This window comes from Peromyscus eremicus, chromosome 14 (assembly GCF_949786415.1).
Source record: "Peromyscus eremicus chromosome 14, PerEre_H2_v1, whole genome shotgun sequence".
Lineage (NCBI taxonomy): Eukaryota > Metazoa > Chordata > Mammalia > Rodentia > Cricetidae > Peromyscus > Peromyscus eremicus.
In genome coordinates, this window is record NC_081430.1 from 59,425,523 (window position 1) to 59,449,501 (window position 23,979).

General features: G+C 49.0%; 1 protein-coding gene across 1 annotated transcript in view; it reads right to left on the reverse strand.

Annotated features, from left to right (window-relative positions):
* Positions 1-1,242: 1,242 nt before the first annotated feature.
* Cdc42bpb (CDC42 binding protein kinase beta) overlaps positions 1,243-23,979 on the reverse strand; it is a 78,437-nt gene continuing 55,700 nt past the window's right edge. The window contains exons 6-21 of the mRNA XM_059279033.1: positions 21,549-21,642; positions 18,753-18,953; positions 16,507-16,755; positions 15,579-15,658; positions 13,043-13,209; positions 12,840-12,959; positions 11,495-11,628; positions 10,918-11,160; positions 9,603-9,713; positions 8,153-8,397; positions 7,961-8,066; positions 7,537-7,661; positions 7,158-7,263; positions 4,395-4,543; positions 3,351-3,445; positions 1,243-1,425 (exon numbers count right to left, since the gene is read on the reverse strand). Of these exons, the coding sequence (XP_059135016.1) occupies positions 1,328-1,425; positions 3,351-3,445; positions 4,395-4,543; positions 7,158-7,263; positions 7,537-7,661; positions 7,961-8,066; positions 8,153-8,397; positions 9,603-9,713; positions 10,918-11,160; positions 11,495-11,628; positions 12,840-12,959; positions 13,043-13,209; positions 15,579-15,658; positions 16,507-16,755; positions 18,753-18,953; positions 21,549-21,642 (2,323 nt within the window). The 3' untranslated portion in view covers positions 1,243-1,327. The remainder of the gene's footprint in view (positions 1,426-3,350; positions 3,446-4,394; positions 4,544-7,157; positions 7,264-7,536; positions 7,662-7,960; positions 8,067-8,152; positions 8,398-9,602; positions 9,714-10,917; positions 11,161-11,494; positions 11,629-12,839; positions 12,960-13,042; positions 13,210-15,578; positions 15,659-16,506; positions 16,756-18,752; positions 18,954-21,548; positions 21,643-23,979) is intronic.

The window sequence follows — 23,979 nt, forward strand, 5'->3', positions numbered from 1 at the left end:
AAAAACCACAAATACTCTGATGAGTGAACACGAACAGCAGAACTCCTGGAGTGTTGCACTATGCCCGTGTGGTCACTGCTACTTGCTTACAATGGGAGGGACTCCTGCTGATGCCACTACCAACCTGGTGATGCAAAATGCAAAGTGGCCTCTGAACAGAAAAAAAACCTGACTCCTGTGCAGAATCAAGGCCAGCAGCCCCTTCCCATGGGCACCAAGAGGGAACATGATATAAACCCAGAGTGCAGGGCACTCTCCCATGTCCTAAGTAGAAGAGGTAGCACTGTCTAGATAGAACCTGATGATGGAATGCCATCAGTGACTTCGGGTGGGTCCAGGACACAGCCAGGACCACAGGTGAGTCTGCAGAGCTGAAACTCGGTGCTGTGCAGCCTTAGCAAACAACTGTGCCAAGTTTCCTGTGGTCACTGCTGTCTACAAACCACTTCCCACTAGTTTAGATCGAAGAGACCTGTGTGTATGTGAGTGAGGGAGACAGGCAGAGAAATCGAGTGCACACACGTAGCACATGCCCGGTGAGGGTGCAACTGCTCTGTGTGCCTTCTGACTTTGTGGAGTCAACAGTACACAGCGAGTGTGGGAAGCAGCACTGGGTGCCTCACCAGAAGCTTCGTCCATCACATGACAAGCGCTTCCACTCTTCCAGCCTCCCCCCCCCCCCCCCCCGACTGGGGGTCTAACCAGTCCTAGGCGTCCTAGGCGAGGACTCATCACTTAACTGTATCCCTAGCCTTCATCATTCCCACATGCATGCTGTAGTAGAGCAAGTCTACATCACTGCTCCAGAAGGAAGCGGCCCTGAAATGCCTCAGGGCCTCCGCAGCATGTGAGAGGGGAGTGGGTTCCTCCCACTCTGCAAGGGCATTCTAGGCAGACCAGCCGTCACTGGTCACCTTGAGGTTTACTACCTCAGAGATAAGCTGGACCAGGCAGGCTCTTGGTAAACTGCTTGGCACTGAATCACTTAGAAACCATTTTCCGCCACTAGTCACTGAGTCCAAGCTATATATTCACACAGAAGTCCCAGACATGGCAACATGACTATTATTATTTATATTTTAAATCTGACCCCAAACATCACTACACAGCCAGAAGCCAGTGTAGACTTCTGCAGCGAGGCCTCTTAGTCTCCAGAAACAGTTCCAACACCCACAGCGCTCTCCACCTTCACACCATGACTTCCCTGCCCATGATGTCACTGGCACAGCTCTCACAGAATATCAGACCTGTTTCCGGAGATGTTTTGGGCCCACACAGGTAGTCAAGTCATATTCTATTGTTTCTAACTTACACACACTCGTTATTTTCAAAAAGCAGTACTCACTCTAAATGTCAGATCATGTGCAAGAGGAGCAGTGTTGAAATACTCAAAGATAGAGTCCTGGAAATCTGGAAGTTTGAGCCCTGCAAGAAAGAATGGAAAATTAAGGCAAAATCTGTAAAGACAGCAGTCCTCGCTGTCAACCTGATGGGACTCCAGAGCAAGCAGAGTTAACACACTCCCTCAAAAGAAAATCTAGAAAAGCCTCTGGGGGGGTGGGTGGAGAGGTGGAGGGGTGACAGAGCCTGACTACAGGGTCACGGATGCTCTGTGATGAGAAATGACAACAATAGCAGTTCCCAGAGACCACCTGGAAGCAGGAGAGAAAGGACATTAAGATGAGCATTTAGTTGGGAAGACACTTTGAGCTGCAGGCCAGAGTGGGTTCCAAATCAACTAATCACCCCAACTTAAAAGCCGAAGCCATGCCGGGCGCACGGCAATGACCTGGCACTTAGAAGAGGCTGCAGTGTAAGATGAAGGGTTTGAGACCAGTCTGATCAACACAGTCAGACTACTGTGTCTTGTTTAAGGAAGGGGGGGGGGGCGCTGGGAAGGTGACTCCATGTCAGGAGCACTGGCTACCCTTCCAGAGGACTACGCTGGATTCCCAGCTGCTCACAACTGTCTGTAACTGAAGCCCAGTTCCAGAGGATCTGACACTCGCTTCCAGCTTCTGAAGACTCCAGACATGCAAGTGATGCACAGACACACACCAGCAAAAACAGCAATACACATAAACCAATAAATAACCAGGAAAATGTACTGTGTCCCCTGAGCAGCCTGCAGCTGGGAAGATTTTCCTTTTCAAGGAAAGGCAAGATTAACAGACTGGACACAAAAACAGGAAAGCTTTCTCTTTTTTTGGGACAGGGTCTCCTGTAGACCAGGACCACCTACCACATCCTGAGTGTAGAGCCTACAGGTGTGTGCACCTGCCTGGTTTCTGTGGTGTTTGTGCATGCCAGGCAAACACGCTAACATTAGGCTACAACCTGAGCCCTAGAAAGGCTCTTTCTTAGCCAAAATCCAAGTAAGAGGAAATATCCGTAACTTACATCATAAAAGGATTTCCTCCTCAATATATAAAAAGCTTCTGAAATGTAAGACAACCCAAATTTAAAAAACAGACAGAAGAATGCAAATTCCTATACTGAGATGCCACCTATTTGGGATGGAGAATCCCAAGCATGAAGTTCACTTTGAGTGTGGTCTGGGGACAAACCCTCTTGTCCAAGACTGACAGATACAACGTTTTGCCTCTTGATGTGGACAAAGTCTCACTTCTAAAACTCTATCCCAAAATATGGGATGTTTTATGTACATGGCTACTCACTGAAGCATGTGGGGGGAGAGCGCTACAGACTCCAATCTGCCCCCAAACTCAGGATCCCCCTGCCTCGGCCTCCTGAGTGCTGGGATTACACCACACCTCAGCACTCTGCAGTGAGCAAAGGGCTGGAAAGAGCTCTGCCGGGACAGCACAGAGCAGCTGTGAAGGGCTCTAGACGGTACCCATGGGCTGTGGTCTAGTGGCCTCTTCGGCACAGAACAGGCTTACCTTTTGTGTGACCAGGGGGTAGGAATGTATGGGGGGGGGGGGGAAGGAAGGGAGAAAGGGAGAGAATGAGAATAAGTGTGTGTACGTGCGCATTTGCTTTGATTTTCAAAGGAAGAAGTGATCAAAATTTATGGCTAATCTAGGGTAAGGTATTTTTGAACATATTGTTTCAATTTTTTTTTTTTTTTTTTTTTTTTTGGTTTTTCGAGACAGGGTTTCTCTGTGTAGCTTTGCACCTTTCCTGGGACTCACTTGGTAGCCCAGGCTGGCCTCGAACTCACAGAGATCCGCCTGGCTCTGCCTCCCGAGTGCTGGGATTAAAGGCATGCACCACCACCGCCCGGCTCGGAATTATTTTTATACAACCAAAAATAGCTATTAAGAAGAAAAACCACTCATTAGAAAAGGCTGATATTTAGTAATGCAAATCTCTAGGTTTTAATTTACCTGTATCTGCTCTAAACTTTTCTTCCATCTTTTTCTTCAGAATTTGCATTTCTTCTAATAACTCCCTGTTTTTGGCTTCGGATTCCTTTAGTTTACTGAAAAAAAAGTAAAGAGCTGTAAATGCAGGGAGCAGAGGCCGTGTTCTTGTTTCACGGTGTGCTGGAGTGGGAGTGAGGGGCTTTCTTGGCTTCCCAGGAATGGCTTAGGGCATGCTAGGCCTTTGCACTCAGCACATTTCACAGAAAATTCAGAATTATGAATTCAAACACAGATTTTAAGTCATGGCTAAGGTGTTACGAGAGAAGAAGTTTGCAATTCCAGGAAGCAGAGACAAGAGAATCAAGAGTCAAGGCCAGTCTGGGCTACATCACACCAACAAAACAAAAATATCTAAGTAAGGTCCTGGTCAAAGAAAGTGCAGCTCATGAAACTGGAGGTGAGTTTTTGCCTGCCCTCTGAGGATAAACACATAGTCCAGATCCCTTGGCTGTCATCCTGGAAAAGACTTGCCCATGACCGACACCAGAACTATTCTTGAGTACAGAGGCCCTGAGAGCCTGGCTCTTAAGTAGGCCTTACTCCAGGACAGAGTTCCAGGTAAAATCTGGACAGGAGAGTAGGACCCAGCACAGGCATGGCCACTAGTCAACAGGATGACATTTACCTCCAACACCTCCACCTTGGTCTCACCACCTGTAGAATGGGGATAATAATGTCTACTCCACCGGGATGTATGAGGGTCACCCATGACTTAATTCAGGCTATTGCAAATGTTCTCTACTACTGAATGGCACACTCCCCTTTATGGCTTATTTATTCGTTTGTTTGTTTGTTTGTTTTTAAGGGCTGTGTAGTCCAGGCTGGCCTCAGCATCTGTCTCAGCCTAGGGGCCAGGATTATAACACACAGGTTCATTATTTCTTGGGGACACTAAGTGACACCCTCCGGGAAAGGCACACTCTTCCTCAAAACACTTCTCCTCACCCTGACTTAAGGACCTCACATGTCTCTCTGGAGCAGCAAACGTTGTGCTGACAAACCCACCTTTCGAAGGAGAGGCTTGTGTCTTTGACCTTCCTCAGCTCCTCCTGAACCAGCTGCTTGGCGCGGATCTCGGCCTCGAGTGCGGACTGCAGCTCCAGCCGTGCAGACATGTCCAGCTTCTGGCTTCGGCGGACCTTCCAGAGTGGGTCCTTTGATTGGTTCAAAGAATAAATTACTTACTAAAGTGAATACAAGTAAGTAATTCACCATTTCCAGTCTCACACCTTTAGGATATTTACAAATTACCTTCATCAGTCCTGTTTTTAATTTAATTTAATTTTTTTTGGTTTTTCGAGATGGGGTTTCTCTGTGTAGCTTTGCGCCTTTCCTGGAACTCGCTCTGTAGACCAGGCTGGCCTTGAACTCACAAAGATCTGCCTGCCTCTGTCTCCTGAGTGCTGGGATTAAAGGCATGCACCACCACCGCCTGGCTTTAATTTTAGTATCAGTAATTTTTTTTCTTTTTGTAGTGCTGGGGAATGAACTCTGACCAAGGGCATGCTAGGTAAGTGCCCTATAAATGAGATAAATCTCCAGGCCAATATTTTGTAACTTTTTATTCCCTCTTAGGAGTCTTTTTTTATTTATTTTCATTATTTTTACTTATGTGTACTGTGTGTATGTGTGTTTGTATGACCATGTGAGTCAAGTGCCCACGGAGACTAGAGGTGTTGGATCCCCTGGAGCTAGAGTTACGGGTGGTTGTCAACTGCCAGGCATGTGTGCTAGGACCCAAGCCCGGGTCCATGAAGTAGTGTATCTGTTAACTCCCATCTCTCCAGCCCCTCTTAAGAGTCCTTTAAAAACAAACTAGCAGGGGGTGGGGGGTGGGGGAGTAGGGGGGGTGCACACCCTTAATCCAGGAGCTCAGCAAGCAGAGGCAGGTGAATCTCTGTTGAGTTCCAGCCCAGTCTGGTCTACATATCAAATTTCAGGCCAGCCACAGTTATACAGTGAGACTGTCTCAAAACACCAACGAAACAACAAACAAGATGACGCTTTTGAAAGAGTTTCACTATACAGCCGAGCGGCTGGCCTTGAGCCCAGCCCCCCTGTGCCAGCCCCAGCATGCCTGGCTCTGCCCTTTTCTTTCTTTTCCCTTCTCTTTTTCATTCTGAGCTAGAGGGATGGCTCAGCAGTGAGGAACACTTGTTACCCTTCCAGAGTCCTGGGCTCAGTTCCCATTACTCATCCAGTGGCTAATAACCATTTCTAACTACAGTTCCAGGGAACTGACCTCTGCCAGCACCAAGCAAAATTGTACTACACTACATACACGCAGACAAAACATTCATATAAAATAATAACCTAACAATAATTTCAAGTTTCCCTTCCTAGGTGTGCGGCTGCATCACTGCATGCACACAGAGGTCACTGTAGGAGCAGGTACTCTCGTTCCACTAGGCGGGTTCTGGAGCTTGAATTCAGATGGTCAGGCTTGGCAACAAGTGCCGTTATCCGCCATCTGGCACCAGCCACTGCCCCAGCGCCGCTGCTTAGGTCCTTTGTTTTTGAGACAGGGTCTCGATATGTAGCCTTAGCTAGCCAAGAACTGTCTGTACATCAGGGTGGCCTTGAACTCATAGAGATCCCCCTGCCTCTGCCTCTCAGAGGCTGGAATCATGTGTCACAACTGGTGTAATTTTTAAACAAAGAATAAATCTAATTTTTGTGGCACAATTTCTGTGTGGGTCCATTGGACATTCGAATATAAATCACATGGGTCTATTAGCTTTTCCCTATATCCTGAAACATTTTACTACTTCACCATAGGGAACTGTCATTACTCATTCCTACTTACAGTAAAGGCCAAAATTATTATAAGGAAAAGAAGGAATGAAGGAATAACCTGCCAGAATGAAGCCACAGTGAATGAAGAAAACCCGCTTGATGACGACATTCTTAAAAAGTCTCCAAATACCACGTTGGTGGACTTACTTAAAAAGCTTTCATTGAACACAGTTGAGTCTTTCATTTTTCACCCGTAACAGTCAAGAGGAGAAAACTAATCCAAGGAAGATGTGGCCCTGGAAGCATCATCTACACTCCCATGCACATACACACATATACACAGTTGAGATGGTAGACTGGGAGCTGAGAGTGGCAGTGTACCTCTGTGTACCCCTGTGTACCCAGCAGCACCCGAAAGCGAGAGCAGGAGGACTCAGTCTGAAGACAGGACGGGCCACCAAGTGATTTCTAAGTCAACCTGGCTACATCACAAGATCACCTTAAGAAAAGGTGGCAGCCGGGCGGTGGTGGCGCACGCCTTTAACCCCAGCACTCGGAAAGCAGAGGCAGGCAGATCTCTGAGTTTGAGGCCAGCCTGGCCTACAGAGTGAGTTCCAGGACACTCAGGACTGTTACACAGAGAAACCCTGTCTCGAAAAAGAAAATAAAGATGGCAACCAGCCCCAATGCCGTGGCGGTGAGAAGCATCGGCTTCATGGCTGCTGCCTCACAGGAGCAAAGGCAGCCTCACAGAGGGTGGGTCCCCAAAGAGCCCAGAGCCTGCTGCACCCTCAAGTTCAAAACAGATCTCCAAGTGAGTGGATGGAAGATGAAGTCAATGAAGTTCCCTGAGCAGCACCTGTCCTGACGCTCTGAGGTCCCAGTCAAGTTGACAACTAAAGAAATGAACCCACGCGAAGCTTGGACCGACAGCTGCCGCAGGTCCTGGAGTCACCTACTGCCACCTAAGCTGCGCATTCACTTGTAATAAACCACCAGGGAGGAGACATCAAGTTTCAGAGAGCACCTTACCAGAGTTCTTGATCCCAAACTGGAGCTTCTCAAGGCCTCCAGCTCTTCGGTCATCTTCGAAGCCAGGGCCTGGAGGTAACCCCGAGCATCTTTCTCATCGCTGACCCTACACAGGGAACAGGCATTTGTCTCATGAAGATGAGCAGTTTCTGCATCCTTCAGGACAATGTGGCCAGAGCACCAGCTGCCTCTAACTGAGTGAGGAGAGAATGGCCCTGGCCCTCTCAGGGCCTCCCTAGTTGTGTGTACATTGGTACGGAAGCTCTCCGCCCACTGTTACCCAGAGGCAGGGATTCAGGAAACAGCAGCAAGAGGCACTCCAGTCTACAGGCAGCAGTGCAGCCCAGGAGCAGCTTTTCACACGCCACAGGGCACGTACCACTGAATGATCTCTGCGATCTGTGCTTCCCAATGCGCAACGGACTCCTTCTTGGATGCCAGATCCTGCAGCTCATCTTCCAGCTGTCTATTTTGGGCTGTGAGTTTATCCACAAAGGAACAAAGCTGAAATTAAACAATGTCACCACATCACATGTCTGTCTGGCGCCTCTTCACTACACAGCACGGTGACACCAGGAGCTCATCCGCACTGTGGGGCTTTCACTGTATCTCACCCCAGTCTCAGTTCAGTTCTAACCCAAGTGACAGAGCCAAGGATGAGCAGCTTTTCACAAATGAAAACATCCCACTTCAAAGACCATTTCATCTCAGTACCCAAACATTTAAAACAGGCACAAGCTTCCAAGAGACTTGGGAAGAACCACCACCTTCCCCTCAGTGGTGGCGCGGACGGACTGGGTCACCTTTTCGTTTTCAGCCGTGAGCTTCTTGTTCTCCTCGAACAGCATTGCTCTCTCGCGTTCGTACTTGTCCCTCACCGTGCCCACTGCCTCCTCCATCTCATTGTGCCTGTGGAGGTGAGGAGAGAAAGCCTCACCAACACGAGCTTACGGCGGCAGCGAGCTTCCGGTTCTCACCGTGAGATCCTAACTTACCGTTCTCGCTTGGACTTTTCGAGTTTATCCCTCAGCATTAAGATCTCCTTCTGCAGGGCCAGTTGGTGGCTTTCTGAGTCGTGGACCTCCTTCTTCACATTCTTTACTTCCAGCACATGGGAGGCCTCTCGGCGGACCAACTCCTCCTCATAGAACAGGACTTTCTTCTCCAGCTCAGACTTGATTTTGGAGATTTCCTGCTGGTGTTCTAACGTGGCGCCTGGTCCCCGGCCTCCTTGCTTCACCTTCAGACAAGGGTTGATGTAAACGACAAATCTGTCCTCCCTCAAGGGTTGTGATGTCTTATCAGTCTCTACTACTAGCAGGGACCTGCCATCTAGGACTGAACCAGGCAGAGCAGCCCACGTGGGAGACAGGGTCCTTCCAACGACCCGAGTAGAGTTTGGGGACAGCACCTGTCTTGCAAAGTGTGTGCACAGGCTTTGTTCCACAGTGGTGGGCTGTTTACTTATTCACCTGCTAATACTCTTTTGAGTACTGACTGCTTGTCACAAGTCTTCTGGTGACTGGGATGACACTGAGGTCCCTGCTCTCAGAGGCAGGTAGTGGGAGTGGTCACAGCAAACCCTTAGAAAGGGAAGAAGATGGCGACATAGAAGGGGCATGGTGCCGCCTTGGCAGTAGAGGGTCTTAGGCACAGGCATGCTGGGGGTGAAGGAGAGCTGGGTCCACTGGGAAGGCTGACATGTCTGACAAGGCTAGTGGAGAGGTGCTAGGAGAGGAGCTCTGAGTCAGGCCGAGCAGACTGTCGGGCTGCAGACTGAGTCCAGAGGTGTCCCTGATACTCTGCAAAACTCAAAGGCTGCATGTCCTGGGGTAGGACACCTACACAGAGGTAAGGAGCAGGCAGAGAGAGTCAGTCACAGGTAAGCAGTCTAGAAAACAGTGTTGCTGAGAGCTGGGTCGGGTGGTAGCAAAGACAACAGAGGAATAAACACCTTGGGCATGTGGACTTGAAGGAGAGAGCATCATCACAACCACAAGAAGGACATGGAGGCCCAGGCTCCAAAGAGGGAAGTCACTTATCCAAGACCCACTACACTGAGAAGCTGAGTGGCCCTCACTCGGGACTGTTCCTTCTCTTAGCTATTTTTCTGCCCTCTGACCCCATCAGACGGCAGCCTGCCTCTGCCACATCAACAACAGGACATGGGCTTAGACAACGCTTCCAGAACTGAAATGCCCAAGCGTAGGAAGTCAGGACAGGAAGGAGGTGGCGTCTGCTAACTCTGCAATACTGACTACAAACACCCAAAACTTTTATACAACAAAGAAACGAACTTGGCTTTTATAATGAAAGCTGTCCCAAGCAGTGACCACATCCTCCACTTCCCCCATACCTGTTACTTCCTTGAAATTGCCCTGGGTGACAATGGTCCAATAACCCAGTGACAGCCCTGCCCCAGCGGCCCCCAGGGAGAAGTGCTACCTTGAGGGCCTCCAGCTCGCTCTCCATCTGCTTGCAGAAGCTCTCACTGTGCTCACGCAGCTTTCGTTCTTTGGAGGCCTCGGCAGCGGCGTCCTCAAGCTGAGCTTCCAGCTAAGGAAAAGGCAGATCTGCTTTTTATAAAACTGCAGTAAGAACCTGCCCAGGACCAGCCAAGGAACAGGTGCAGGGAGGTCTCTGTACAGTCTCCTCATCAGATTCACCAAGAGTTGAAGGCCGAGGAACACTCTAATTGGAGAGGTCAGTTATGACCATTAGTAATGAAACAAGCCTGCAATCTAGTCATGATAGATTAATCTGAGGTTTAAACTCAAGAAAAGCTCCGTATTTGTGGAAACAATCCTGACATGTGGAGGCATAATGGGAGGCAGAAATGGAGGAGGAGTGGAGGGGAAACTGTGTTCAGGATGTAATGTATGAGAGAAAAAAACAGAAAAAGGAAAACAATGTACTTTTTCCCCCAAATTTTTAAAAAGGTATTTATTTATTTAATGTGCAAAGGTATTTTGCCTGTATATATATACTCTGTGTGAGCATGTCGGATTCCCTGTAACTGGAGTTAGAGACAGTTGTGAGCTGCCACGTGGGTACCGGGGATTGAACCCAGGTCCTCTGGAAGAGCAGCCAGTGCTCTTAACCGCTGAGCTATCTCTCCAGCCCCAAATGTAGAATTTCAATGCCTTTCATATGCTCAGAGAATAAACTCTGATCCCTCTTGACCAAACACCACCTAATGAAGTGGTGTTCTTCTATCTTAAAAAAATTTTACTTACAATTCAATTTTTTAGAAGAAAAATTCAAACATCCTCAAAGGAGAGAAAAACCGACATGCCCATAATCCAGCTTTGACAGGTGACAATTAGCTAAGAACCATGCTTGTTTTGTCTGTGCGTCCATTCTCAGGTTTGCTGTGGGATGTCATTCTGTATGCTGTGAATATGTGTTGCTCTTATTGGTTGATAAATAAAGAAGCTGCTTTGACCTATAGCAAGGCAGAATAGAGCCAGGAGGGAAATCCAAAAGAGATACAGGAGAAGAGGGTGGAGTGGAGGGACGTCAGTGAGCCACCCAAGAAGCAAGATGTGAAAGTACCCATGAGCCACCAACCATATGGTGATACATAGATTAATAGAAATGGGTTAATTTAAGATTTAAGAGCTAGCTAGCAAGAAGCCTGCGCCATAGGCCGAACAGCATGCAATTAATATAAGCCTCTGAATGATTATTTCTAAGCGGCTGCGGGACAGGTGCATTCAAACTCATCCTCAACAGGTAAAACAAACGAAGACAAAGGTACCTCTTTCCTGTACTTCTCGGATTTGCGGATATCCTGCCGCATGGAATCGATCTTCTGCATAGCCACCTCCATCTCTTCCTCTTTGTCCCGGAGCTGACGGGACACCTTCTGCTTCTGGGACCTGAGCTCTGCCATGCGCTCATTGAGCTCTGAAAACTCCTGCAGGGCCCGCTTCCGCTGCTGATGGGCATCTTTGAGTTCCTTGGTCTGGGATTTCAATCGCTCTGAGGCTTCAACCAATTGCTGAACGAAAAGAATTCTGTAGGTTTTACATTTGCTTAACAAAGACCTGGAAAACCAGAAGCTGTTTTGTCGTATTAAGGTGACAAGTGATTCAAACGCTGCTCAGATTATAGCCGGGTGTGGAAAGAGCTCCTGGGGACAGGCCGCCCTACAGGGAGTGGGGACTTGGTGATGTGCGTGCTCAGCACCTGAGCCAGTGTGCTTCCTGCAGGCTGCACATGGGAAAGGAAAGGCAGAACTAGGACATCCTCACACACAGGCCTCCTCAGAAAGTCCTCCTCACGCCCAGCCCTCCTCACACGCACAGCCCTCCCACACAGACAGGCTGTGCTACCTTGTGCAATTCTTCTTTTTCCTGACGAACCAGGCGGTACTGCTTCTCCAGGCCTTTCAGCCGGTGTGTGGAGTCCTCATGCTCCTGGCGAAGTGTCACTGTGTCCTCAAGCTGTCGTTCAAGCCTGTTTGAATCTGCACAGAAGAGAAACGACTTGTGTTCCTTTGTGCACAGTGATTTCACATGAGCTGACTTACTGACTTGAAATTATCTGGGAATTCACAGGGAAGTCTTTCTCTTCAACTGTCTTCACTAGTTTCCATTTACTTATTTTACACGTATGTCTGTGCAGTGTGTGCCCGTGCGCATGCCACAGTGAGGGTGTGGAGGGCAGAGGCCAACCTGTGGGCAACAGGGACTGAACGTTAACTGTCAGGTTTTGTGGCCAGCACCCACTGCACCATCTCGTCAGCCTCACGACGTCTTCATTCAGAAGCCTTGTCTCCCCACAGTGTCACACACGCACACACAGTAGGCTTCCTGGTGTTTACCCTAAACACTTGTGGTCTGCTTATTTTTTATGTTGGAGTCTCTCGCTTCAAAGACTTGCCTCAATCCCTCTCTGTCAACCAGCAGAGTGCTGGCCCTTTCTCGGGTGGAAGGCAATAAAGGTGATCTAGTGAATAAGAGAGTCAGTGTAAACCTTTATTTCTAATCAGCATGGTGGGGTCTGATCGGAAATGGAGAGGACAGACTCCACGTGTAACCTGGAGATGGGGCTGCTGAAGAGCCTGCCACGTGTGGCTAAGGGCTATAGTTCAGAAGTGATCCGAGTCCTCGGAAGTTCCGATGACCAAGACTGTAACAGACGTGGCCGGTGCTACAGAGACAACCCAGCAGTTAAGAGCATTTGCTGCTCTTGCAGAGGACCTCGTTTGGTTTTGGTTCCGGTTCCTAGCACCACATGGCAGCCTACAACTATGGGAATTCCAGTTCCAGGGAATCTGACAGCCTCTTCTGGCCTCCACAGGTACCAGGCACACGCACAGTACACATACACACAGTACACATGCAGAGACGTGGGCAAAACATTCATATGCATAAGATAAATACTCCTAACAAAAAAAAATGAAAGTGGAGGTAAGGGGGTTGAAGCCCTATAATTCTGAGGCAACATCCAGGCAAGTCAAGCACAAGGGAAAAGCAAGAGTTTATGAGAATACTACATCATCAGAACAAGTGAGGCAGGAAAACGTCAAATACAGACAACGCGCCACAACTCCATGTGAGCTTGCACAGCTTTAGCTTGTCCCTACTTTTTGCACCTTAAGGAAAAGGATTCTGGAAACAGGAACTCACATTCAAGAATGAAGATCCAGTGGCAACCAGGTAGACTAGCACTTACCTGCCATTTTGTTCTTCAAACGTTCAATTTCTTCATTCAGCCTCTTGATTTCTTTGTCTCGGTTTGAGTTGCCCAGGGCCCGTGTGGAGCCATGAAGGGACTGCACAGTCTGGGTGGACTCTAAGGGAGACACAGCATTGGGAGTGGCCAGCCATGTGTGCAGGCAGGACCCTCGCCCACATCAGGCCACTCCGGCCACTCACCCTGCAGTTTCCGGCTCAGCTCTAGCTTCTCCTGTTCCAGTCTTCGTATCCTTCGCTCGTAAGCCTCCACCTGCAAGCTGTTCTCCAGATCACGCTGCACATCCTCATCTCTGGTCAACGTGTTGGTCTGCATCATGCTCTTCAGAGAGCCTCGATCAGAAAAACAGCTACAAACAGAACAACAAGCTTCTGACCCACTGAGCACCCACGGCAATTTCATTAGCATTCAGTCTTTTTAGAGTGGCACACAAAACACCTGTGAAAAGACCTTATTGTGGATGGAGCCAGAGTCAGACAAGAGCCTCCTTACTACAGAGGACTGGGCAGGGAGTGGGGGCCAGACAGCACACAGGAGGGACAGATGCTCACTTGGAAATCAGTGCTCACATTCAAGTGGAAAGGCAAAACTAAGGCATTTGCCTAATGAGTGGGGCTGACAGGGAAGCATGGCCCACTGGGAAGTAGTCAAAGGCTCACCAGTTCTGCCTCTTAACAGCTGTGCCAGGCTAATGTTTAGGGCTTATCTTCTTGCCTTGGAGACTAAATAGCACATGGCAGTGCTCTGGCCAAGAGGCTTAGATGTGAAGGATCAGCCGACTCATAACCATACTCATGTATGTGAGCTCCCTCCCCTGCTCACATGGAAGCCAAGGACAGTCTGTCATTCAGCAGACTCATCTTTGGACTGCTGCACGAGGCTCTCAGGTCTGCTTAGCTTGTCTCATTCCTATCATGAACCTGATAGCGGGCACCAGGCACATCCTCCTCTGTTACAGACTGTAAGTCAACCAGCAGTTCTGAAGATAGCCTACCACAAAAGGAGAGTTCTAAGCCCATCCTTACACACTGTGTCTTGACAGGCAGGCCTGGGACTCACAAGTGTGACTAGTATCCATGAGTTGGAACGCACTCAGGGCACCGAGTCACTGAAAACACCTGGAACTCTTCTGTGACGAGGTGCCAGCAGTCACTGTGGCATCGGAGACAGGAGATCCACATGCCACATCCCCAGACTCCCTACCAGCCTGAGCAGAGATGCCCTTCCAGAACAACCACACCCCCGCCAGAGTGGGCCTAGAAGGTCCCAGGACTCCAGTCCTGTAACTCAGGTAGAAGACGCGCCTCACTCTCACCTCCCCGTCCTTTCTTCTTGGACCTCAGCTGCTTTCTAAAACTGAGGCAGAACGTCCTCAACCGTACAACTTTGCCAACAGACAGGCTCACCGGGGACAGACATGACAGACGCAAACACCAATCTGATGCCACTGGCCGAGGCCACACAGGGGTGGATGTTCTTGGAAACACCAAATTTACACCACAGGAGGAACGGAATTCCAGCTCCACGGACGGGAACTAGGAACTGGGGCTGCAGCACTGACAAAGTGAGCGAGCAGTGTGTGCTGAAGACTTCTTGACCGAGCGTGAGCGGAAACAGCTGTGGCCGCCACTGGCTTTCACTAGAATCAATCCTCCCAGCTGATAGCCTATAAACAGGAGCCAACCAACTACTGCCTGTGGGCCAAATCCTGTACCTTCTGCGAGCCTCAGGAAGTTTTCTACATGTCACTACTCCCCATCCCCCACACCAGGGATGGAACCCAGGACCTCGCGCATGCTGGCCAAGCACTGCCATTGAGCTACATTTCCAGTTTTCCCATTTTTCCATTTTACTGTATGTGTATGAATGTTTTGCTTGCATGTATGCCTGTGCACATCCTTGCAGTGCCCAAGGGGACCAGAAGAGGGCATCAAAACCCCTGGGACGGGAGTTAGAGACGATTGTGAGCTGCCCTGTGGGTGCTGGTAATAGAACCCCAGTCCTCTGGAGGAGCAGCCAGGCTCTTAACTGCTGACATATCTCTCCAGCCTCAGTTTTTATACATTTAAGGGGTTGGAGAAGAAAAAAATGTGTAACAGAGAACAGAAGAAGAGTACTACAGTCATCCATTGTGTAATGACAGGGACACATTCTGGCAAGTGCTGTTAGATGATCTTGTGCCAACAGCCTGAAGTGTATTTACACAACCTGAGAGCAAATCATGTGCAGGACAGAGAGATGCATCAGAACTGCAGAGCACACACGTGACCTAAACTGTTGCTAGCATGGTGGGATGCTGTGCAGTGAGCCTTCTCCACAGAACAAGTATACTACACAACACAACAGAGTGTGCTGTAGCTGTGAGCTGAGTTACCTGTTATCAGTGCCAAGTATGACCACTGAACATATGTATTTACAATGGTAATGCATCACCACAAATGGCAGACATTGGCATCATTGTCAATGGGATTTTTCAGACCACCATTGTGTATGTGGTCTGTTGTTGACCAAAACATTGTGACATGACTACATTTACTAATTCTCCCTTTACAGAAAAGGCAGCTAGTGCTGATATATACCTATAGGAATCAATAGAGGACAAAAGCCTCTCTGCATCTCTCTCTCTTGAGCGACATCCTCTCAGCCCTTAGGACATGAACAGACACTTGAGAGCCCACTCAGGCTGTGCCTACCCTTATGGCATCAACCCAGCCATACCTTTCTGTTGTGAACGTAAAACCGATGAATGGCAAATGCAATCCAGAGAAGCCTGTGTGAGAGCCAGGAGGTAATATTTCCTGCATGAGAACACACATTAACACAAATGAAATAAATCTCCCTTCAATAAGCAACACAACACGTGCCACAAAAGCAGCTCAAAACCCCTCTGACTGTGTCACTGCTCTGAGTTCCAGCAGCATTAATTGATGTGGGCTGGCAAGACGGCTCACCAGGGAGAGGCCTATAGGCCAGGCTTCCTTTATATACACAAAGTAGCCATGATAACAACGAAGCTGTCACACAATAATGAATCAACACTGCAAAAAAGGTACAAAATACAGTATTTTCAGATGTGTGCCGTAACAAGAGCACAATTTTTGTCTCAAGAGTCATCCATTGTCTTTTAAAAGAGACACTAAGGACCAAGCTGAAGACTTTAAAATAAATTAAAAAACAATTTTGTTTTTAGACAGGGTCTTACATTGGGCAGGCCTGGAACTCAATATGTAGACTAGCTGGCCTTGAACTTAAAGAAATCTACTTGCCCCTACCACCAGAGAGTGCTAGAATTAAAGGCATGTGCTTCCACCCCCAGCTACTTTAATTCTTCTTCTACGTGTGTGTGTCTGTGTCTATGGCACATGTATGCAGGTGCCTGCGAAGACCAGAGGAAGGTGTCGGCCCCCTAGAGTTGGAGTGGCAGACAGTCGTGAGCTGCCTGATGTGGTGGATGCTGGGACCAGAATCTGGGTCCTCTGGAAGAGCACCAGGTGATCTTGACTGCTGAGCCAGCTCTCCAGCTCAGTTGTCAAAGATTTCCAAAGATTAGAACAATTCTGCCACTTACTGACTTGTTAGGCAAACGGTAGCCTGACACTTAGCCCCACCATGAAGCAACCCAGAGAGACTCGGCCTGGGCACTCACCGTGTTTCTCAGCACATCGTCATCCACGTCGAAGTTGGATGTGTCAGAAGGACTGCTCACGTCGGGAATGTACGGTGCTTCTAGGTTTCGTATATTTTCCCAATTTAGACCTTCAAAGAATGCATGCTTTTTAAAGTCCTCTATTCCGTTCTGCCCAAGCCGCCGTTCCCTACTGCATATCAGCCTCTGAATAAGGTCCTTTGCTTCCTCAGAGACGTCGGTGACATGGGACGGGAACTGAAATCGCTCCTGGGGAGAAGGGACAGCCAGAGGACAGTCAGGAAAACCTGAGATGTGCAGACAGTAGAGGAAATATCCTTACTTTACAACTAACCGAACGTCATCCGAAGCTAGGGAATTTCATTTCCATAAAGGCAAACAAGGAAATGGTTCCCTTGGGCCTGTGGCTCCACAGGTAAAAACACTTGCTTGCCTTGCAGCCTCGAAAACAGAGTTTGATCCCTAGAACCCGTGTGAAGGGAGGAGAGAGCCCAGAGCTGTCCGCGGGCTGCAACACACGCTGCAACACACGCTGTGGCACACGCACCCACATACGTAAGTGAATTCATTAAAATAAACAAACAATGGGAGCTGACTTGTTAACTACTGCCCACAAATGACAAAGACAGACCAGGTTTCTGCCTCTCCAAACAGCAGAAAACACAGACAAGTGTGCTGGGGAGACATGCGGCAGAGCCTCTCAGTGCTAGTCAGTTAGGCCAACACTGACTCTTAAAAGAAAACAGCCTCAAGTATCTACACTTCATGATGCAGGAAAACTACAAACCACACACTCCTTAACTGTCAGGAACAAAGAACAGATTAAAACTCCTAATACCTCCCATCTGCACTCTGACCAAGAGAACAAGTGTTCAGTTGAATTCCTCCAGAAGGGGTTTGTTTAGAAAGGATAGAACAGACACCAACAATGAGAAACATGTACCTATGTGTTACAGAAAAAAAATACCAAAACATGAACAGAAACCCATTCACACATGAAGCACACCGCAGGGCTGAGCACTGAGCTGCCATCTACTTGAGGTGAGTATGCACTGTATGAAGTCTTTCTAGGAAGCACTTATTTATAAGTTAAAAATCTACCTCATTTTGTGGAGTTGTGTGTGCGCGTGTGCGTATGTACACCAAAGGTCCACGTTGGGGCCTCCCCTCAATTACCTTCCACCTTTATTTATTTACTTATTTTTTGAGACAGTCTCTTATAGAACTTAGACCGCACTGATCTGTCTGGACTGGCTGGCTCCAGGGTGCCTATCTCTCCATGGGGCTACAGTTGTGCCCCGCCACACCTGGCCCTCCATGGGGCTACAGTTGTGCCCCGCCACACCTGGCCCTCCATGGGGCTACAGCTGTGCCCCGCCACACCTGTCTTTTACTTGGGTTCTGGGGCTTTCAATCAGGTGTGCACGACTGCACAGCACACACTTTATTGATGGAGCTGTCCCCCCCGAACATATTCTAAGTATAGTTTTTACTTTGATTTGGAGTGAAATGTAAAGCAATTTATTGTTTTTAATGTCAATCTGCTCCCAACATGAGCAATTAATGGGAGACTGGCTGAAATACAGGTTAACTACACACAACTCAGTTTTCTGGGATGTATGTAGGCACACACACACACATACACACATACATGCCAGGGCAGGAGAAAGGAATCCTACCCCACAATCTACAGGGCTGGGTGATTGGCTCTGTGGTAGGGGCTACCGCGCATGTGTGAAGAAGCCCTGTGTTCAATCAAGTGTGTGCTGTGGGGCAGAGATGAGGGCGGAGAAAACAGGGAAACAAAATGAGAGAAAAAGAAAAGCCTGACAAGGGAAAGAAGGAAGAAGTGATGATGCCCTACATGAAGGCAAGCTCACTCAGGACTGACAGCCCCAGTGTCGACAACCTGGACCTCCCAACACCACTCTAGGCTCTTCACACTCGACAGTTAAATGAACACATGGGCTGTTCCACACAAGCCTGCTTCTCCTACACGGAGCCTGAAGTCAGTGAACACGGGCACCGTCAGGGACACAGGAGCCATCTTTCCAGCATCCCTTCCTTGCCGTCTCGTGTGTGCAGTGGCACGTCCTCTGCTGATGATGTCACAAACACCTGCCCACCTCTCCCTGTCCCCCTACCCCATCTGGCCTCAACACCATTAGCCTCCACCCACACACACACATACACACACACACACACACCAGCCTGTACAAGCACTAGAACAGCATACAGTATCTCACCTCATGGTTCATGATCTTCCCGTAGGTCTCCACCAGTGACTCTGCATAAAATGGCGTTTCTCCATACAGCATCTCATACATGCAGACGCCCAGCGACCACCAGTCACACTCAGGTCCGTATTTGCCCATGCCATCCTCCATGGCCTGCAGGATCTCTGGTGAGATGTAGTCAGGCGTGCCCACAGCCACAGAAGACTGAACCTTGGAGGGAGAAGGGGCAATGAAGGGAAACCCAAGCGCACCACTAATGACAGATTTCCACCCACCTTCCGTAGAATCTAGCAGCTACAGAAAACAAAACAATCATGAAATAAAAGCGGTGAGTGACCAGGATTCAGAGGCCAGGTATTCAAAACTCAACATACACAAGTACTCTTGTAGCACTCAGACTTTGTGAAGTTCCCAGTGGGCCTGAGACCCCAGAGGCAACTCCACACCTGCTGTCCATGCTCCCAGGGTGGTCTAGGGCCACACGACCAGCCGGCCCTCGACTTTCCTGTTGAACATAGAGCCTTAGGAAAAGCATATGCTGGCTTCTCACAAGCCCTCAGGGGCTGTAGCTTCCTAGCACAGCCCACCCTGAGTGTCTAGAAGGAAAACAGGCAAGTTGGCCCAGCATGAACTGGTTCCCAAGAGAGTCTCTGCTCAGGGGCCTGAGAATGTGGTAACTACCCCAAAGAGAGAGAGCAGTTCCCTAATATCCACATCGGCAGACACAGGCCTGAAGCAGAGGAACTCTATCAGCGCTGCTTTCAGTGAGGGCCAATCATCACAGGAAAGCAAGGCAGGGTTAGATAAGCAGATGGGACAAGAGCAGGGCTGTGGCCACCACAGTAGCTAAGTTTCTAAGACTGAGACTTAGGCAGAAATGGGGCAGTGGTCCTAAGCCCATCTAAGAAGAGACCAGACTCTCTAGGGTCTTCTTTGGAAAGAACATCTGAGGGACAAGCAGTGCCCTGGGTGAGCCGGGTAAGACATGCTACTCAGAGTGGACGGACAGCAGGGAGTCATCACAGCAGGTCATACACAGCCTGCAGTCGCTGCAAGCAGCAAGATGGTAAGAATATGTCCACTGTGGTAGGGTGACACTGTTCTCTGATTACCAGAAGAGTAGATTTGACCACAGCACCAACCTACCAACAAGTCAATGTGGGGGTTAAAACAACAACAACAAAAACAAACAAACAAACAAAACCCCACAGGACAGTGGAGGAGTGTGTGAACAGCTCCACAGTCTGTGCAGCATGGTCAGCTGGAGCCCCACGGCCTGTGCGGCATGGTCAGCTGGTGTCTGCACTTAGATACTTGAAAAAACACTGGTAGGAAATGTCTGGGCCACTCATTTTTGGAATATCTGGCATCACACTTAAGTGTAGAATTTAAAGGAGCAGAGCCTCCTGTACGTGACTGCAGGGGCTGCTGAGGTCACAGGAAAGAACACAATGACACAGTGCAGTAACATTTTGGGGAACTGACCACTGAGGTAAGACAGACCAACTACCCATAGGCCACTTAGCTGCAGTACTGATCTGACCTTAGGTACCAGCTGAGCCAGGCACCCTCCTGTCCCACAGCTGGGCTCACAGCACTCTGTACAAAGGAGCCAGTTTTTAGGCCAGCAATAACAAGAGAAAGCTCACCTGGCAGAAAGCTACCTGGAGCAGAGGGAGCCGGCCCTCCCAGATGGATAGGGCTTTTCAAAGGAGGAAGGGGCCGGCCTCACTTGCTGCAGTGTGGCATGCTTAGTCACCCAGGGGTCTGAGGAACCTGACAAATCCCCAGTGGCACCCATATGTCAACACAAAAACAAAAGAGAAAGACAGTCCAGTAGGTAAACTGCTTTCCTTACAAGAATGAGAATCTTGTGCTCTATCGTCATAATCCACATTGTTAAAAGAAGCTGGGCAGTGGGGGTGGGGTGGCCCATGGTGGCAGGCCATTGTAACCCTGGTGCTGGGGAGGGAGGACAGGTGGCCTACTGGCCAGCCGACAGAGTCCACTCTGTGAGTTCTAGGCCATTGAGGGACTCCGTCTCCAAAAGAAAAGGTGGGTAGCTTTTGAGGAATGACACCCAGAGCTGTCTTCCGGCCGACACGTGTACACATGCATGCACACCTGTACACTCATACATACACATCTGCACACAGCATGCACACCTGTACACTCATACGTACACATCTGCACACAGCATGCACACTTGTACACTCATACATACACATCTGCACACAGCATGCACACTGTACACTCATACATACACATCTGCACACAGCATGCACACCTGTACACTCATACATACACATCAGCACACAGCATGCACACCTGTACACTCATACATACACATCTGCACACAGCATGCACACTGTACACTCATACATACACATCTGCACACAGCATGCACACTGTACACTCATACGTACACATCTGCACACAGCATGCACACTTGTACACTCATACATACACATCTGCACACAGCATGCACACTGTACACTCATACATACACATCTGCACACAGCATGCACACCTGTACACTCATACATACACATCAGCACACAGCATGCACACCTGTACACTCATACATACACATCAGCACACAGCATGCACATACACATATGATTTTCAAACTTTAAAAATTCTCCAAATAGAAATTTTCAATTGTCTCCTAAACAGATTCATTTTCTTAATTTACATTAAACAACTTGGTTTTCTTAATTTTATGTCAAACTAAACATTTAACCCCCTTTTAACTACAAGTCAAACTCAAAAGCAAATGGTGATCTTCAACAAAATAATACCTACAGTTCCGTCATCATTCATCTTCAAACATGATCCAAAGTCAGCCAGGCGGATATGACCGTTCACGTCCAAAAGGACATTGTCAGGCTTAATGTCTCTGTTGGTGAGATAGACAGAGTAAGTTAACTGTCCCCGCGGGCTCACGGGGACCCCAGTCACCCCGAGAGGAGCCACCCCTCCCAGCAGCTCTGCAACTCCTGCCCCTGCCAAGGTTCCCTGCCGCCTCCTGAGGAGGCTCCTCAGCCACAGGAACCACCACTGAAGAGTTAGGGAGACGGTTCACTAGGTCAGGGTGCTCGCTATGCAATCTCTGGATCCCAGCAACCACATAACAGCCAGGGGTCCCACAAATGCCTGCAACTCCAGCTCAGGGATCGGACGCTCTCTTCTAGCCTGTGTGCGCGCTCACACTCTCTTTAAAAAAAAGAGAGACATCCCAACAGTGAATGCAGTGCTGCCTCAGACAGCACCACACTGTGGTCTGTGGAGAGTGCTAAGGAGAAATACAAAAGGAGATCGAGGGACTGCAGCATGGAGTAGCTGCCAGGAGGATCTTCAGGAGCAGTGATGGAGCCAGGGAAGAGGTGGGGCCGACTGTTTGCAGGCTAACAATCTACTCTGCACATCGAAGCTGAGCAGCCTATACAGAGCCAGCTACCACAGCAAATGGCAGTCACACAGCCCAGAGCCGCCCAGAGCCCACCCTGTCAACTGCCTCTCTATGCCCAAATGCTGGGCTGAAGCATATTCACAACCCTGAGAATAAAATCATTAAAGACTATTTTGAAAGCAAGAAAAGATGTCCACCAAAGTCATGCTCAAGTCTGTTTCCAGCAGCACCAGCAGCACCACACAGAACAAAACATGTTCCGCACCCGAGGCAGAAGCATGTGTGCAGACACATGCAGCCACACGGGGGGAGCCCTGCAGTGCAACAGGGATTCTGCCACAAAACCAGAAGACAAACAGCAGGAGAAAACTAGCACAACACGGAACCTGAAATAAACACCCTCACACAGACACTAAAGGGGAAAGAGAAAGGTCAGGTGTAGCACGCTCAGAAAGGCAAAGCTGGAGTATTGTGAGTTCAAGGTCAGCCTGAGCTACAATGTCAGACTAGAAAAGATGGGAAGAGAAAAGGAAAGGTGGGGAAGATGTGACATAAAGAAAGGGAACAGCAGGAACCAAATGCCACAGCGGAAAAAACACCAGACAAAAACAAAACCAGGAAGAAATGAGGAACGGATTTAACTAAAGGAGAACCAGAAGGAGATAAACTGTAACCTCAAATGAAGACTAATGACAAACGCTTAAGAGAGAGTGAGTTTAGACCAAACCTAATAACGGCAGAGGGACGAAGGAGCTGAAGACGGAGGTGGGAGCCAGCAGAGGCCCCACAGACACAAGGGAACCAGATACAAAGCACAACTCCACTGAAACAGAACCAACAACATGCCACAGAATTGTAAGCTCGGGGCTAGGGAGGCTGTAGCAAAGGGATGCCGAGTTCTAGGCCACCACCTCAAAACAAACAATTTGTATGTAGTATGGCTCACGATATATAATTAAAAACAAGCTAATTTCTATTCCCAAGGCTCCTTTATCTAATATAGTAGTCTCTTGCCACATACAGCTACTTAGATTAACTTATTAAGAACCCAGGAGCCAGAGAGATGGCTCCATGGGTAAATGTAATGGCCATCAAGCCAGAGCACCTAAGTTTGATCCCTGGGACCTTCGTGATAGAGAAATGATGCCTGCAACTTGCCCTCTAACCCCCATACGCGCATGTGCCACATTCGTACCAACACACACACAGATGTAGGTGAGTTAACTATGGCGATGGCTTAGGGATGTCTTGGCTAGGACCCAGTATTACATCCTGTACAGCACCTGCTGACACGAATGTCCCTCTCTGTTCCAGGAGACTGTCAGTCACTGTCTGCCGTGCCCTCTCCTTAGCTGTGTGGGGTTACCTACCGATCTACACACCAAATTCCCGTTCGCCAGCAGTACAAAGACGAAACTATCCTGATAAAGCCCTCAGTATTCTGGAAGCCTTTCCTTCCCTGTGAACGACAGTCCCACAGCAGAGCGGGTGCCGCGCGCTCCCGGGATGAGCTTCCGCCGTCGGGTGGCACCAGGACGCCTGGCCAGCACCTTCAGTGAGCCGCTTCCGCTTTACCCTCCGCTCTGCCTCTGCCCTCCCTCGCCTCAGTTTCCCCCAGGCTGCTTTTACCCTTTGGATGCCTGCTTACTAACTTGCAGCTCATCTGCGTCCACGTGCCTGTGTAACACGTTCTCTGGGCATCCACACTGTTCTCACTGTAATCCTGTGACCCTGTCACTGTCTGCCTTCTCAGGTCCCTAGCGGCTGACACTTAGGAAGGGGCCGCACACGTGGGCCTGGGTGCTTCTGGGTCCTGATTTTGTC